General features: G+C 42.5%; 1 protein-coding gene across 1 annotated transcript in view; it reads left to right on the plus strand.

The window, feature by feature from the left end:
* The first annotated feature begins 16,767 nt into the window (after window positions 1–16,767).
* Window positions 16,768–17,874, plus strand: part of Il13ra1 (interleukin 13 receptor subunit alpha 1) — a 60,741-nt gene continuing 59,634 nt past the window's right edge. Inside the window, 1 exon segment of the mRNA NM_145789.3 lies at window positions 16,768–16,935. Coding sequence (NP_665732.2) covers window positions 16,854–16,935 — 82 coding nt within the window. The 5' untranslated portion in view covers window positions 16,768–16,853.

Consider the following 17,874-nt stretch of genomic DNA (forward strand, 5'->3'; position numbering starts at 1 on the left):
AATGGAAGGAGAAACGCGAGTGCCTGGGATCACTAGGGGCTCAAATACTTTATATGAGCCTCACACTGCTTTTTTCTGAACTGTTAGGGAAAGATTGCTTTTCTTGTTTATAAAACTATTCTTTTTCACTTTTTGAGACAGGGCCTCTCTATGTAGTCTTGCCTGTCCTAGAACTCTCTATGTAGACCAAGCTGGCCTCAGACTCAGAGACTCTGTTGTCTTTGCCTCCCAAGAGCTGGAATTAAAGATATTCCACGAACCAATTGTAGTGCCCAGTTCCTGAATGACACCTTAACATATGTGCTACAGCCAAAAGACTCACAGCGCTAGCACCTTCAAATATATGTTTAAGATTTTACAGTGGACTGGAAATCAATATTTGTCAAAGAGATTGCCCACAGTTCTCTACAAAGAACAGTAGCAAATAATTATATTGATCGTTTGCTATGTGCCGGACCCTGATCTGAACACTTCCCATGTTTGAACACATTCGATCCAATAACACCTGAAGGAAGGGCCATAGTCATCGTAATTCTCTAAAGGGGGAAGCAGAAGCACTGAGAATTCAAGGAACTTGCTTGCAACCACACTAACAGCAAGTGCTCGAGCTGGGATTCCACAGCAGACATTCTGGCTACACAGCCTTTGCCCTTAACTGTCAGGGCATCTTATTTTCTGTGTCATTACTTTTGCAGCAATGGTCCTTTGAGTTGTTGCTGTGCATCAAGTGGAACTGTTCTCATGAGTTACTAGACAAAAGCAGATAGACACTATTTTTATTAGATCATTAATATAACTTTGGTAGAGCTGTCTGCTTATAGTTTTTCAGTACTACTAGTCCCCCACACACAAGCATGAAAGGGTTACTTTCTGAGATCAATCAGGAAAGACAGTGCTCAAGAGAGTCTTGTCTATTAGTTTCGTTTCCGTTAACCTTTCTGTCAATAGCAGCTTTGCACAGTGGGACAGAGGCAGGGGAGAAAGCTAGATTTCATGAAGCCCAGGATGCCTTCCAAATTGACTGTGTAGCAGAGAGACTACTCTTGCTCTTCCTGCCTCCAGCACCTGAGTGCTGTCATGACAACCGCTCCATGATCATGTCCAGCAACAGCTGTTTTATTTTAGTATAATTTACTCATTCATTGTGAATTCAGACCTGGAGATATAGCTTAGTGGTAGAGCAGTTGCCCTGGATTTTAGCCTCAGAACCCTATTAAATATAGCTCTAGAAAATTCAAGGGGGTTCAGTATGCTCTTGTGCTCACTGGGAGTCACTTTCCATCATATTCGCATCTTTTTTTTTTTTTGGTTTTTTTTTTTTTTGGTTCTTTTTTTCGGAGCTGGGGACCGAACCCAGGGCCTTGCGCTTCCTAGGTAAGCGCTCTACCACTGAGCTAAATCCCCAGCCCCTCATCTTCGCATCTTTAAATCACTTCTAAATCACTCTCTGTTTATTTGCTTTTCTAAATATCTGTGTAATGAAATGGCATAGCAAGTAGTCTTTTGTGAATAACTTCTCTCCCTTAACATGATGTTTTCATGGCAAGGCAATAAAAACAAATGATTACTTAACCCTTTTTATGTGACTAGGGGATGGAAATTGAGTCCTTGGGCATGGTATGTAAGTGTTCAACTCCCGAGCTACAACCAAAGTTATCAGTAATCTAACTAATGTACAGAATTCAGATATTTTGGACTGTAGAGATAGTTCAACAGTTAATAAAAACACGGGTTGCCCTTCCAGAGGACCTAGGTTCAATTTCCAACATCCTATATGGTAGCTCATAACCATTTAAAACTCCACTTTTAGGAGATATGATACACTCTTCTGCCCTCCACAGTGTACAACATGCAGGTGGTATTCAGTTATACTTGTAGGCCAACACCCATATGCATAGAGGAATTTTTAGAAAGTAATTCTAACATGTTTATCCTTTTAAATCTTTTTAATTTCTTAAATTTTTTTTTGCCTGTTTGATGCAAGAGTTTCACTATGTAACTCTGGCTGCCTGGGACTCACTATATAGACCAGGCTAGCTTCAAAATTACACAGCTCGGTTGGGCTGGAGAGATGGCTCAGTGGTTAGGAGCACCGACTGCTCTTTCAGAGATCCTGAGTTCAATTCCCAGCAACCACATGGTGGCTCACAACCATCTGCAATGAGATTTGATGCCTTCTTCTGGTGTCATGAAGACAGCTACAGTGTACTCACATACATAAAATAAATTAATTAATAGATAATTCTTTTTTTAAAAAAAAGTACACAGCTCTACCTGCCTCTGCCTCCTCCATAGTACTGTGGTTATAAACCTGCACCACTAAAACCATCTTCTTTTTTTTACATGGATTAGGGACAGAACTCAAGCATTTCATTGACAGAACTATTGCTCCAGTCCCTAACATTTTGTTGAGAAGTAGTATCTTTAATTATAGTTTTATTTGCATTGCCCCAAGGTTTATTCCTTATAGTTTGTCCTTTTTTCTTATTTTAGATAATCTATAAACACCTTACAAAAATTAAAGACTCAAAAAAATGAATGAAACATCTGTTTATGAAAGAAATAATTCACACATGGATACAAATTACTAAATTTAGTTTGTTTAAAGTCAAGTTCACCTGTGCCTGAAGAAACCAATTCCTTCAAAAATTTAAACATCACCATGGCAGACAGTGCTGAACACTTGTCACAGGTTAGGTTAACCAGAAGTCAACTCCCTGTAAAGATGTTTAGGAATGATCAGAGGATGAAGTCCTAAGAGAGGTAAGAAAAGAAGGCAGTATTCAGGTGCTCAACAACGCGCTCACATTCATGAGAATATGTAGGTATACACCATTGCGTATTGCATATGCCGAGTCAAAATGAGGAAATTCAGTATCCTCCTCTATCATTTGTCTTCCTATTCCCTTGAGAAAAGATCTCTCACTGAACCAGAAGCTAGATTGGTCAGCCAGTGAGCTTCCCTGATCCTCCTGTTTTCTTTCACCTGCCAACACTGGATTGACAGGCACAAGCAGACATAGCTAGATTTATGTGTGGGTGCTAGGAATTCAAACCCGGATCCTTATGCTTACACAGCAAGCATTTTTATCCATTGAACCATCCCCTCAACCTCAACATTTTTTTAGGCATTTAAAGAGCCCTTCAATCAGAACACTTAAGAACCACTGGTAGAGCATACTAGAAGAGGTAAAATTCTGAGTCACTTCAAATCAAATATTTATTTAGATATTAAGACTAAAAGACCCACTCTCTCATGTCTCATCTCATGTTTTTGTTTCTGTCTCTCTCTTTTCTGTAGAGGAATTTAAATCAAGTAACATGGCTGTTCTCACAGGAGATCACATCCAAAGACCTAGGTCTATGTGGTCCGGCTAGAATGCAAACATGTCCTTGGTATTCACCACTAATCCTTAACAATGAAAGTAAGTTTAGTCTGTAGAAGGAAGGAAAGAGCCATGTTTGAAAGTGGTGTCTGATTGAGGGGCAGACAAAGTGATGAATCAGAGAAAGATCTGACAGAATGAGTCAGAGATAAGATAAGCCCACATGAGAACAGCAAAGGAAGGAAAGGCTACTTAAGAGCAGCACAGGGAGAGAGAGGTGTGGCAGTTTTAGCTGGACAGTTTTACAGAAAAAGGTTACAGAGAGAACAATCTAGACACAGGTGAAGGCAGAATGAGCCAGAAAATGAGGAGTCAGAAGATGAGAACAATATTGCCAAAGTTAGTATGAGGCCAAGTAGAGCAATTCTGTGAGAAGCAGAGATAAGTTGAATTGAATTAGTCAGATTGGAAGGATTGTACAGAGGTTAGATGCTTCCAGTTTTAGACCTAGAGATAAGTCAATCAGAGAAAGAAATGTTCTGAGTTTAGCCCAAAGTGAGTATTCGCACAGCTTGGGTGTAGCTAGCATTTCATCCCTTCATCAGAGGAAATAAAAGTGACATTTACAATTTTCTCCATTTACTTCCCCCAAATTCTTTCCCTTCCCATATTATTTTCTGTACCACTTCCAGGATATGTATATCTTATATTCCATCCTTGGATATTTTCTATAAATTGTTCCCATATTTGCTATAAATATACAGGCAATATTTTGAAGATAATTAGTAGAATTTAGATTCAGTTTGTTTTCTAGAACTTGTAAACCTAGAGACATTGTGTTGTCAACTGTGCTGACAATCAGCCACATAGTCCATTTGTGTACATCATTAGGTAAAATTTCAATTTTGAATTAAGAAAGTTCTAAATACCAATATTATCTATTCAAAATTTATTCTAAAGAATAAAATAATTGCCATCAGAATGTTAGATTGCCAAATCTGAGTAAGACATGGTGTAAATATGGAAGTTCAGTGCCTCTATTTATTTCAGTAGGATTGTGGAAAACACCAGAGAACAGAAAAGCACCCAAAACTCCACCACAGCACCAGTGTTCCTGCAGTGGTACAGTAGGTCTTAGAAGAATGTCCTGCCACAGGAACACAGGAAAAGCCAAGATCTGAAGCAATTGGAGTAAGCAGTCTCTACATCAATTAAAACGTCAAGAGAGATGAGACCATTTTTCAGTTTGGGAGCTTTTGGCTTTTTGGCAAAGAATGTACACCGCTTTCCTTAATTGACATGAACACACACATATGCATGTACACCTGCATACACACATTCATATTTCTGTCACTTGCTATGTTTAGTTGTAGCTTTGTTACAAAAGTGATGATGAAACTTTCCTCTGACCACAGTGTGTTTGAGTACAAATGCTTCCTCTTTCCAGGCCCAGGTCTGAACATAAATAAATTGGTATTGGGGTAACACCCATTCTCCCACAACAGGACTCCCTGGGAGTGGAGAGTAGGATGCAGTTGTTCTTCGTTAAGTAGGGAACATACTAGGTAGGGAATTGAACTGCATCCTTGTGGGGAAGCTTTACTGTCCTTATATCTCTCCACAGAAACTGATGTCTCCTGCTAATCTAGCTTTACCATGGCCAACCCAGAGCATCCTGCATGGTTGGATGTGTACTGGCCAGTATCTTTACTACCCTGTGGCATGAAAATCAGTGAATTAGAGCCTGCCTATTCCAATGCTTTTCCACAGGGACTCTTTTCCTTAGCTTGTGTACATAGCTGGTCTGGGGATAGAAGGGTAAGAAGAAACAGGAAACTTTGTGGCAGCAAAGGAGAAATGAAAGAAAAAGGACCGAGAACAAATAAGATAATGCCAGCAGAAAGGAGAACAACAGATGCGGAACCATAAGCAATGAGGGAACTATAAAGTGAAATTTGAAAAAGTGCTAGAAATTCTAATAATAGTTCCCATTTTAGTATGTTTTATGTGCTAGGTACTAGATAAACACTTATTTGAGTTTTTATCTTTCAAACCTTACTGAATACAATAAACTTTCTAGAAAGTACCATTGGTATGCCTAGTTTAATATGATGAAAGATACAGATACCTTGTGGTAAAAATTAATAAAACCCCCTCACAACATTGAAAAAAGTCAAGAGAAGAAAGGATGAAAATGAAAAAGAGTATAAAATGAGCCAACTAGCATAAAACCAGATGACAGAAATAAAAAATATTAGAATAATTGTAAGTAAACTAAATTCTATAGTTAAATGGCAATGGTTTTATACTGGAAAGAGAAAGAAAATTTGGACTTCATAATGTTTCTTAGAGCAAAGATAGAATTTAATAGTACAGAAAAGAAAGTAAAGATGTAGAAATGTACCAAGCACATACTACCAAACAAAAGCTTATGAAGGTATAGTCAGATTAGTCAGAACAAACTTTAAGGCAAAACACAATACTTAACTAAACGATGAATGTCCGGTTCACTAAAAACCAGTAACAATTCTAACAATTTGCATGTATCTGATGATATAGCCTTTAAATACACATTTAAAAGAGGCAAGTAATAACTATAATATCATAGTAGGATATTTTACTACTTGCCTCCTCGTAATTACTAAGTCCAGTAGGAAATAAAAAAAAGCAAGTAACCAGAAGCAGTGCAGACCTCTATTATAATACCAGCCCCAAGGGAGGCTGGAGCAGGAGAACTATGAGTTTAAGTAAGTCTGGGTTACATAATGAATTTGAGCCACACACATCAAAACTCTGTCATAAGAAAACAAAAACAGAGGCAGGAAGGGACACTATGAGTTTGAAGATAGCTTAGTCTACATAATGAGTTTCAGGACATCCAGGGTTATGTACATAGAGAGTCCCTATCTCAAAAAATTAAAAAAAAAACAAGTAAATTAACCAACCAAACAACCAACAAACAAACAAGAAAACCAAAATCAGCAAGTACATTTTTTTGGCCTGTAGAATCCAAGAACTTGATTTTAATGGACACATGCAGAACACTGGGCCCAGTGAGTAGAGAACAGACATTTTCCTCAAACACTCATAGACCATTTGTAGTAATAAACTAGACATTGTGCCATGAAGCAAATTTCATCAACTTTGTAAGGACAGCTACCATCACAGACCCTGAAGACACAAAAGAGTGGAATAACTGAGACCTGCTTCTGAGTGAAAACTGGTAAGTTCTCTTTTAGCTAAGTGGGTGCAGCCTCAGCACTGCATAAAAGGTTGCTGTTGAGGAAGTCAGTTTATTCTATTATCCAGGATCCAAATAGGCAATGCACTGAAGGGATGTGGGAGAGATGGGGGTAAGGTGGAGGCTTCACTGGGATAGAGTTTTTTCTCTCTCCAAGCCCGATATTTTCCAAGTGGATGGTGATGCTTCAACTCCATGTTTGCCTAGGGATCTATCCAAAGGGCAGATAGATGTGCAACACAGTCCCTGGGGATACAGTTAAGATGATATACAAATCAGAGCCCTGACTCTTGGGGAAGAGTTACTGGTATGCCAAGAGACTCCTACTCAGTGAACCTTTGTGGACTGAGGTCTGAAACTGGACTTTTATTTGGTTAAATGTAAATATGATTATCCTTCCTTTTCAGAGCAAACAATGGAAAGCTTTCAAGGTGCAAGAGCTGCCCTCAAATGTGCAAATGTTATACTTGAATATTTAAACACACAGAACCTGAGGTCATGATAATAATGCAATGCTAAAGAGACCACGGAGGATACACTAACTACACTAACTAGGCTATTAAAAGCTGCTCTTGAACCAGGTATGATAGTTCAGAACTGGAACTTCCCATCGCTTGGGAAGCTGAGGCAGGAGGATTGCCTAGAGTTCACTGCTCTAAATGCAAAGTTTCACTGACCAAAAAAAAAGGGGGGGGGGACTTTATTGATAATGGTAAGATTAGTGCCAGGAAAGGGGTGGGACCTAGAGAGGGTTTAGATGCAGAGTGGAGAGGGGACACTGAGAAGGTTACTGAGGGTCTTGACTGAGATGCTGGCCTTCTGCCAGTGATACTGGTACCAGAAGCTAAATGACGTCTTTTATATACTAACACTTGGCCGTCCTCCTTCTTTCAGTGACTGAGGGGTTAGAAAGCACAACAGAGCCAACTATGGGGAAGAAATGGATGTCAGAGAGCTGGGAATGTTCTGGGCTTTTTATTTGTTTTGTTTTGTTTTGTTTTGTTTTGTTTTGTTTTGTTTGTTTTGTTTTGTTTGTGGAATGAGGAATTCCTGGCCCTGGAGTATACTCTTATACAAAATAGCCCTGCTTGGTTCAATGGAGGTCACTGTGTTGACTTTGACATAAGTCTTGCATTCCCCGGGCTGTCACTGGAGGAAAGGACACAACTTGCCTGGAGGCAATCCCTGTGCCTGGTTGCCAATATTGCAAATAACCCCAAATAACTTCAGACCTTTGCACAAGAATTAACAGTCTTAGTAACTCACCTTAGAAAGCTATGTCTTCCAAATACCACTTTACTACATCACTACAGGCTTTCGGGAAGCCTTGCTTATCAGATCAAGTCACACAAGCTGACTTCTTCCTCTCCTCTCCTCTCCTCCTCTCCTCTCCTCCCCATCCCCATTTCTCCTCCATTCTTGAAGGTCTAGTTCAATTCCTGTTTGATCTACGACACCTTCAAAAGCAAACCTGACTACATTTGTCTGCCTCAACTTTTTTCTGAACTTGACCCATAGACAAATGACTTTCTCCACTTGCTTATTATTATTATATAACAATTATATTATTATAAAATAATTATAATTATATAATAAGTATATTATAACAACTATATATTATTATTATCATTATTATGAATTTTATCTAATTGTTTTGTGCAACTTTCCAAAGTTTAGGCTAGGAGCACAGAAACTGTGCCTTTCATTTGTTAGTATCCGTCCCAGCACCTAATGTGTGTGATTTATTCACAAACTAAAATATCATCTCAGTTTGGAGGCTTAGGAGTCTCTAGGCTTCAGGACACAGCAGCATCTGCTGTGCCTCCTATGCCTCCACTTTCACTAAAAGGGTCCCATTAGATGCCTCATTCTCAGACAGCAATTCCTTTAGTGGACTCTACCACACTGGTGGAAGAAAAACACTTGCTAAAGAGAGAGGCCTTTCAATTCAATTAGCCATGAGCAATGAGGGCATGGCATGTGCTACTAACCACATTACAGTCATTTGTGTATTTTCTGTGGTGCCAGGGGCTGTCTTCCATAAGTCACTTCAGATAAACTAAGAATCTAAGTAAGAAAGGGACACTTGCTCTGTATTCATGGCTCCAGGACAAGCCCCCTGACGGCTGTTCCTTCTAGCAGTACCAGCCTCAAGCTTCTGCTAGGCTATCCAGAGTCACTTGGAAGCAAAGTAGTTATTAAAAATGTGACATCTGACAGAGGGGGAAAAGATTCTGAGCCAAGAAAACATATTTGTGTAGAAAAAATGTTGGAGGCAACAAAGAAGAGTACGAGTGGCGGAAGCTCTCTTAGCCAGGGAGCACCGAGTGCACCTCTGCAGACAAACTGAAGCAAGACGCAACCTCTCTGGGCATCCTGAGTCTTGGGATACTTGGCTACAGGTCTAAGAAAATGGCAGAACTTTACGTTTCTTTAAATAAGCAGCAGAGTTGCTGGGGGCTGCAATTCAATTGGTAGAGTGCTTGACAGAGAGCAATCCTGGGTTCGCCAGGCATGATAGCTCATTCCTTCATGCCTAGCTTGGAAAAGCTCTTAACTTTAATCTTAGTTCCTGGGAACCCGAGTTAGGCAGATCTCTGTGACTTCAAGGCCAACTTGGTTTATATAGTGAATTCCGAGATAGCCAGGGCTACATAGAGAGATAAAAGAGGGAAAGGAGGAAGAAGAGGAGGAAGAGGAAAAGGAGAAGGAATAGGAGAAAGAGGAAAAGAGGAAGAAGAGAATTCCCACTCAGAATAAATGGGATAAGATGACCTGTAATCCCAGCACTCAGAAACTTTTAGAGGGGGATTAGGAGTTCAGGAATTCAAGATCATCCATGTCTACATACTTCTCTCTCTCTCTCTCTCTCTCTCTCTCTCTCTCTCTCTCTCTCTCTCTCTCTCTCTCTCTGCTTGTTTTTGTTTTGTAAGACAGGGTTTCTCTGTATTGCCCTGACTGTCCTGGAATGCACTCTGTAAAACAAGCTGACCTTGAACTCAGTGATCTGCTTGCTTCTGCCTCCGGACTGGGGGATTAAATTTCTGTGCCGATATGCCCAGTTAACATAGCTATTTTGGGGACAACCTGGGATACATAAGCTAGTTAATATTTTTAAGGGGGAGTAGGAAGTGTAGTTCTGGAGCCTTAAGCAAAATACCATTTGAAATTTTTCCTTTTTTCCATGGATCTGTGTGTTTTAGGAGGCATGTTTAGAGGCCAGCGGTCAACTTTGGTTGTTGTTCCACTGATGTTATCTTTTGTATTATTTTATTTAATTTTATGGGTATGAATGTTTTGTCTGCATATCTGTGTGTGTACCATGTACATGTCTGGTGTCTCTGGAGTTCACAAGAGGATATTAAACCTAGAACTGGAGTTATGGATGGTTGCGAGCCACCATATGGGTACTGCGAACCAAACCCACATCCTGTGCAAGAGCAGCCAGTTCTCTTGACCATTGGGCTCTCTCTCTAGAACCCACTCCGTTTTCTGAAATAAAGGTCTCTCACTTGGCCTAGAACTCAGTGATTAGGCTAGGCTGCTTTGCCAGTAAACCTGGCATCACCTTAAAAAAAAGGTGCAGCATCACCTTAAAAAAAAAAAAAACAAGATATTTTGAAACAGATTTATTTATTTTTCTTTTATATGGATTGATGTTTTGTCTGCACGTATATCTGTATGAGGGTGTTAGATCCCCTAGAACTAGAGTTATATACAGCTGTGAGCTGTTATGTGGGTATTGGGATTGAACCTGGGTCTCCTGGAAGAGCAGCCAGTGCTCATAAACCACTGAGCCATTTTTCCTAGGTGCCACCTCTTGAAGCTTCCCCCTTTTTCTCTTTTACAACGAGATTTTGAGATGCAGCTTTGACTGGCCTGGTACTCATGTGTCTATCAATTACACACCAGGAGTATCCTCTCTCCATCTACCTGTCTGCAGAATGGAAACATACCCAGATATTAACACCCTGCATATCTGTGTGTGTACCATGTACATGTCTGGTGTCTCTGGAGTTCACAAGAGGATATTAAACCTAGAACTGGAGTTATGGATGGTTGCGAGCCACCATATGGGTACTGCGAACCAAACCCACATCCTGTGCAAGAGCAGCCAGTTCTCTTGACCATTGGGCTCTCTCTCTAGAACCCACTCCGTTTTCTGAAATAAAGGTCTCTCACTTGGCCTAGAACTCAGTGATTAGGCTAGGCTGCTTTGCCAGTAAACCTGGCATCACCTTAAAAAAAAGGTGCAGCATCACCTTAAAAAAAAAAAAACAAGATATTTTGAAACAGATTTATTTATTTTTCTTTTATATGGATTGATGTTTTGTCTGCACGTATATCTGTATGAGGGTGTTAGATCCCCTAGAACTAGAGTTATATACAGCTGTGAGCTGTTATGTGGGTATTGGGATTGAACCTGGGTCTCCTGGAAGAGCAGCCAGTGCTCATAAACCACTGAGCCATTTTTCCTAGGTGCCACCTCTTGAAGCTTCCCCCTTTTTCTCTTTTACAACGAGATTTTGAGATGCAGCTTTGACTGGCCTGGTACTCATGTGTCTATCAATTACACACCAGGAGTATCCTCTCTCCATCTACCTGTCTGCAGAATGGAAACATACCCAGATATTAACACCCTGTCGGAACACTTGGCTAGCATGGGTGAGGCAATGGGTTCTAGTCCCAGAATAGGAAAAAAAAAAAGGCCAATTCAGGGACATTCAGCCTAAGGGGGGCAGTGCTGGCAATGAAGCTGGATATAAGTCTGGAGAATCGATCTGTCCCCATGAGACAAACCTGTAGGCAAAAAAAAAAAAAAAAAAAAAAAAAAAGAGAGAGAGAGAGAGAGAGAGAGAGAGAGAGCGAGCTTGTTGTGATACTTTGCAAGAAAGAGTGTCATTTAGTTTTTTCAAGGCCAGTTGCTAAGTACAGGAACGAGGACTATGATGTGTCTGGGCAGGATCAGATCTGAGACACGTTTTCCAATGTAGTGAGTTTATGGCTAGACAGTTTGATCGAGGAGTTGGATGTGATGTAAGAACGGAGGCTCTCAAGACCAGGTGATTTTAGCATTCATTTCTTTCTTTTTTTTTTTTTTGTTCTTTTTTTCGGAGCTGGGGACCTAACCCAGGGCCTTGCGCTTCCTAGGCAAGCGCTCTACCACTGAGCTAAATCCCCAGCCCCAGCATTCATTTCTGATGCAGGCAAACACAGGGTAATGGGGTGGTGAAAGCCAGGTATAAAGGATGAGGAAGATTATCTTAGTCTTGGATTTATCAATTTTGGCAATGTTGGCGATTTTGGAACTAATGTGTCATTCTGAACAGGCCAAATCTTGGTCGTGGGGGTTGTCCTATACATTGGAAGATGATCAGCTGCATCCTTGGCCATTATCTATTAAGAATGTTAAGAATGTTCTCTCCCCCAACTACTCCTGACAGGCACAGTAACCAGAAATACTCCAACATTGAAAAATGTCATCTGGGAGGCTGAATCTCCCTTGTTAGAAGCCATTGCTCTAGAGTCATTAAAGGGAAATTCCCTGTAACTTCCCCTATTTCTTGCACTCCACGCTGTCAGAGTACGTTTGGATCTTCCTTAATAGAAGGCAGAGGACACAATGTGGAATATTTTTCTAAGCTATCAGCATATTTAGTTAAGTCCATAATGTACCCTGTTGTCTGGGTCCTTTTTTTTAATTTATGAGGCTCTTTCTCACTGGCTAGAGGGAGATCTGATGAACTATCTTGTCTCTGCTGCTTTCTAGCTCCTGAAAGGAAGGAAACCGTGGTGAGAAAGTAAAGTGAAGACATCCAACTGAAGCTAGGCATGGAGGCTCTTGCCTGTTATCCCCGAACTCTGTAAGGCACTGCTGATGGTTTGAGGCCAACCCACATAGTAACTACTGACTTCCAGGGCAGTCTGGGCTACAGTGCAAGACTCAGTCTAGAAAATTTATCCTCTCCTTTATAGTAAAACAAGACCAAATAAGCTAACTGAGCTGGAGGTGGGGCACACAGGTATCCCCAATATTAAGGAAGCTGAAGTGGGAGAATCGGATCTTAGAGGCTGGTCTGAGCTCTGTAGTAAGACAATGTCCAAAAGGAGGAGGTGGGGTAGGAGGAAGAATAAAAAGAAACAAGCAGGCCTCACCCTGCCCCCCCCCACACCAGCATAGATAAGGTTCATAGGTCAGCTCCAGCCACCCCTGAGGCCAAAGTGCAAAAGAGAGATACAGTCTCTGGCCTAAGTCCTAGGGGCTGGAAGGGTCAAAACGAAACTTGGTGTTACCTCATCCTGAGTTTGATTAGTCAAGGACAAACTGAGAGTTTCTTGTTTACTGCAGTTCCTGGAGAGCTTTCCATTTGTTTTTATTCTTCTTGCACAGCAGGGGGTGGCCTAATTCAATCTAACATGCCCTTGGGCTAAAAGCACACAGAATCTATAAATAAGAGTTTGATTTTAAAGAACTAGCATCCCTCACTCTCTGGCTTCCTGACTCCAGTTGAAAAACAAACAAACAAACAAACAAGTTCTTGGATGTTTAGAGTCAGAAAGAAAGGGAAGTGGCTTTATAGATTCATCTCAGACAGTAAACCAGGATCAGCTGGGTGAGAGGAAACCCATTCCCTCCCCTCCCCTGTGACACCCTTTGTCTTTCTTCTCACAACATTCAAATTATCAGAGCCATTTCTGGAGGTTAATGATAAGTCTTCCGTGTAACCTCTTATAATCATTTCTTACCGTTACTATGAAAGTTATAAAGCACTCATTCAATCTAGGTCACTTGGTGCCCATGAAGGCACTCAGCCAGATCCCCAGGGCTCTTTTTTCCAACTGGAAACTCCTTAAAAGGCAGATGGCATAATCATTTTGGAAATGTTATCATAAACTTATTGTATAATGTTTATAGCACATGTCAACAAGTGTGTATGTTTGAGGTAGTGAGGAAAAGGGAGCCTTGGGCCAAAGCGTGCCAACCTCCTTACAGAGGGATTTGAAAAGGGCAATACTAGCTACCAGTTCCATCGGCTGTGGCAGTGCTGTATTCATAACTATTATCTCCTTCGCAAATGCACACATAGGCATGGCTTCATACTGAACCTTTTGCAGCAAGAACCAGTGTCTCAAGACTCTACAAACAAAGCCTCTTCCTAGAAATCTTTCTTGCCCCTTCCCTCTCACAAGGCACTCTACTTTTCATCCCACAGTTCCATGTACATGTTCTGGTGATGGCCCTGGAAACTGTTTGCAGCTCTTTGTAGTCAAGTTCTTTTTTTCTTAAATTGGATATTTTGTGTATTTACATTTCAAATGCTTTCCCCTTTCATGGTTTCCCCTCCAGAAATCCCATCACCCCTGCCCCTACTTCTATGAGGGTGCTGCCCCCCTACCCATCCACACCACCTCACCCTTGGTCTCACATTCCCTCATACTGGGCCTTCACAGGACCAAGGGCCTCCCCTCCCACTGATGCCACATAAGACCATCCTCTGCTACATATGCAGCTAGACCCATGGGTCCCTCCATGTGTACTCTTTGGTTGGTGGTTTAATCCCTGGGAGCTCTGGTTGGTTGATATTGTTGTTGTACTTATGGAGTTACAAACGCCTTCAGCTCCTTCAGTCCTATCTCTAACTCCTCCTTTGGGGTCCTTGTGCTCAGTCCAATGGTTGGCTGTGAGCATCCACCTCTGTATTTGTCAGGCTCTGGCAAAGCCTCTCAGTCAAGTTCTACTTAAGAAAAAAAAATCTTTGCTTGGTGCTGAGAACAGAACTCAGAACTCGGGAGTGCTGTGCTTACTGAGCACGCATTTAACCACAGAGCTAGACACCTCCAGCCAAAGTTTGCCTTTAATGATTGTCTTCCATAGTTCGTGGCCTTCACAAATATTTACTGAACTCAAGAGCCTTCATTCCAGAGTGGAGTCTTTGTTTAGCTAGACCAAACATTCTGATGGCCTCTGGGTGAGGTTGAGACTAGATATATCATCAGCCATTTTATGACTAACTTTTTTATAGCTACTATCAGGTATCTCTATTGACTTAATGTGACCAAAATGCATCTCAGGGGGTGTCACTATCCACCCAGACAAGGCTCTTTATCAGGAGAAGAGTGGCAAAAAATACTGTTTTTTTTTTTAACCCTATCCATGTTCTAATGCCTAACACTTGTGAGTATATTGCCTTACAGAGTAAAAAATGACTTTGAAAATGTGATTAAATAAGGCTTAAACAATAGATTTGTGTCTGCATGTGTGTGTGTGCGTGTGTGTGTGTGTGTGTGTGTGTGTGTGCATACGCGCATGCGCACGCACACACATGTAGAGGGCAGAGACCAATTATCAGGTGTTTTTCCCAATTGCTCTCCTCTTTCTTTCTTTTTCTTTCTTTCTTTCTTTCTTTCTTTCTTTCTCTCTCTCTCTCTCTCTCTCTCTCTTTTTTTTTTTTTTTTTGAGACAGAGTGCCACACTGAACCTGGAGCTCACGAAATTTAGCTAGACTGGTAGACTAGCAAATCCAAAAATCCAAGGGCTATTCCTGTCTCTCCTTCCCCAGGGCTGGAATTACAGGTTCACTCTCCTGTGCCTGGCTTTTTATGTTGCTGCTGGGGATGTAAACTCAGGCCCTTGTGTTTGTGCGGCAAGGCACATTATCCATGGAAAGAACTCCCTAGCCCCCAAATGAAGCATTTTAAAATTTGCTGATTATTTATTGTGATCTTTTTAAGAAGAAAATGGAAATAAGTTAGCCAGAGTCAGAGAAAGAGATGTATTTTGACCCTGGAAACAAACAGAGGGTTTAGTGGTACAGCAACAAACCAAGGAATGTGGGTAGTATCTCGCAGCTGGACAAGTCAAAGGAACAGCTAGTGTTCTAGAATCTCCAAGAGAAAAGTAGCTCTCCCTGCACTTGGGTTTCACCTAGTGAGACTTCTGATATCCAGAAATGTATTTGTAACAGAGCTTTTAAGTCACCCAAACTGTGGTGATTTTCACAGCAGCCGCGCAAAACTCAAACAGCCTCTCATTCCCTCTCTCCTAACCTCAGAAAAGCTCATTAGCAAGCACCCAGTATCATGGGTCCAATGTGTTGCCTTTTAACACATTCTGTATCTTCTCATTACATATTCTTCACATATTCATCATTGTGCTTGTGTAGGTGTGCGTGCATGTGCACACACATGCCATGGTGCCCACGTGGAGGTCAGAGGACAATTTGCAGGATTCGGTTTTCTTCTTTCTCCATCTTTACTCACTATACTTTACGATCTCTCAATCTCCCTCTGCCCCCCTTCCCCTCTCCCTTCCTCTCCCCCTCCCTCTCCTGGAATTGGTCACAATCCTACTTCAGTCCCAGAATTGTTAAGCACTTGTTTAATCTAGGCCACTGTGCCCAGGCATGAAACATCACACGTGTCTATAGTATGTACCTTGACACCTAAATCTATCGTATATTGATTATGTGTTTTAACAATTCAGCTACACAAGATAGTGACACTATCCCTTGTTTTGTGAATGTCACTTTAAAAATCCACTTCGAAGGGGCTGGGGATTTAGCTCAGTGGTAGAGCGCTTACCTAGCTAGGAAGCGCAAGGTCCTGGGTTCGGTCCCCAGCTCCGAAAAAAAGAACCAAAAAAAAAAAATCCACTTCGATTATTACCAGCTTTCAAATATACCGGTATCCCTTCCATAAAGTAGAGTGCCACTAAAATCCCCTATTTATGCTTCCAAGTCCACCCAGAGAAATAAAGAAGGTTGGTATTACTAATCTAGGAGTCAGAACTTTGGAAACAAGGGCTCAGAGACCTAAGGCTAGAAGCCAGGTTTCCAGATTCCCAGGCCAGACCAAGGTTCTTTTCTGACATGACTGCCCTAGTGTGTAGCAGGGTACAGCCTTTGGCACCTGGGACAACCAAGCATCCTGATCGAAGTGGGAGTGTGGAGAGGCCAGTCGTTGGAGCCCTGCCACAAAGCTCCAGGGGAAGTAGTCTTGGGTCTTCCAAAGGACTCCCAGGTAGCTGTGACAGGTGGTGGCGCGGAGGGAGGCCAGGTGTCGCTCGGTGGAAGCCCCGGAGTAGCCGGCCCCGCCCCATCCCTTCCGCCGCCTGCGCCCAGGCGCCCCCGTGCGCTCGGGTTACCTGCGGCCGTGGGCGGGGCGGCCCTTCCCGTCTGCGCCGGCTCTGGCCTCCAGAGCGCCGCGGCCGGGAAGTGGGAGCTAGAACAGAGGAGGCGGAGACTGCCGCGGCTCCAGCCGGGCCGGGCTCGGAGGCGAGGGGCTGCATGGCGCGGCCAGCGTGGCTGGGCGAGCTGTTGGTGCTGCTGCTTTTTGCCGCCTCCCTGGACCAAGTTGCCCTGGCCACAGGTGAGTGTGACCCCCGGCTGGTGACAGCCACCAGGGGGTGGGGGGGTGTGGGACGGACGAGGCTTGGCAGGGACGTGGGCCCGCGGGACGCCAGGAGTTCGATCTCTGTGGCCAGGGTGCGCGCTGAGGTGGTCGTCCGTTCGATGCCCTGTGCTAAGTCGCTAGTCTTAGCTTTTCGTGTTGAGTCTCCCGGATCCCGTTGGATTTGAGGGACCTGGGTGCCGGGGATTTCCCAGGCGCTGTGGCGGGGGGTGAGCCGGACGCGGAGACTGGCCATTTCACTTCCCTTGAGCACTAGGGAAGAGCCAAGGAGGCTGGCGTTTAGAGGAAGGGGACTGAAGGGAACAGATTTTTGCCAAAATGACCCTTACAAGTGGCTTTGCCTCTGAAGGGACGAGAAACCTTGTGATGGCACTGGGAACTTCCAGAGGGCTTCCTCGCAGATGCTCAGTTTGGAAGTGTGACTTTTAGCGGTGGAAGTTAAAGGGAGCCTCTAAAGATGGATCTTAGTCCTAGTAGCAAAAGGACACAGGGTCAAGGCTTCCTCTGGCATTAAGAAATCCGTTGAGAATTCCTGAACACATCCGGACAAAACTCTTCCAACTTTAGTAAACAGTATTTCGTGGAAGATAATCTTAGATTTACGAAAAAGTTGCACATTGTTTGGGAAGTTGCACCATTGCCCTCATGCTTGTGAACACCTCTTAACTAAATGAACTTGGCAGAGTTTCTGTGAAAATCGAAGGTGAATGATTTCCTCATGGACTAGGCCTGGCAAGTGTAGCAATCAGGGCCTTTTAAAATAGGTTTTATTATTACACACACACACACACACACACACACACACACACCAGACACACACACACACACACACACACACACACACACACACACCAGACTTGCTAACGAATGTTTACCAAGTGTGCTGTGTTTTGAAAT

Source organism: Rattus norvegicus, chromosome X (genome assembly GCF_021556685.1).
Source record: "Rattus norvegicus strain SHRSP/BbbUtx chromosome X, alternate assembly SHRSP_T2T, whole genome shotgun sequence".
NCBI lineage: Eukaryota > Metazoa > Chordata > Mammalia > Rodentia > Muridae > Rattus > Rattus norvegicus.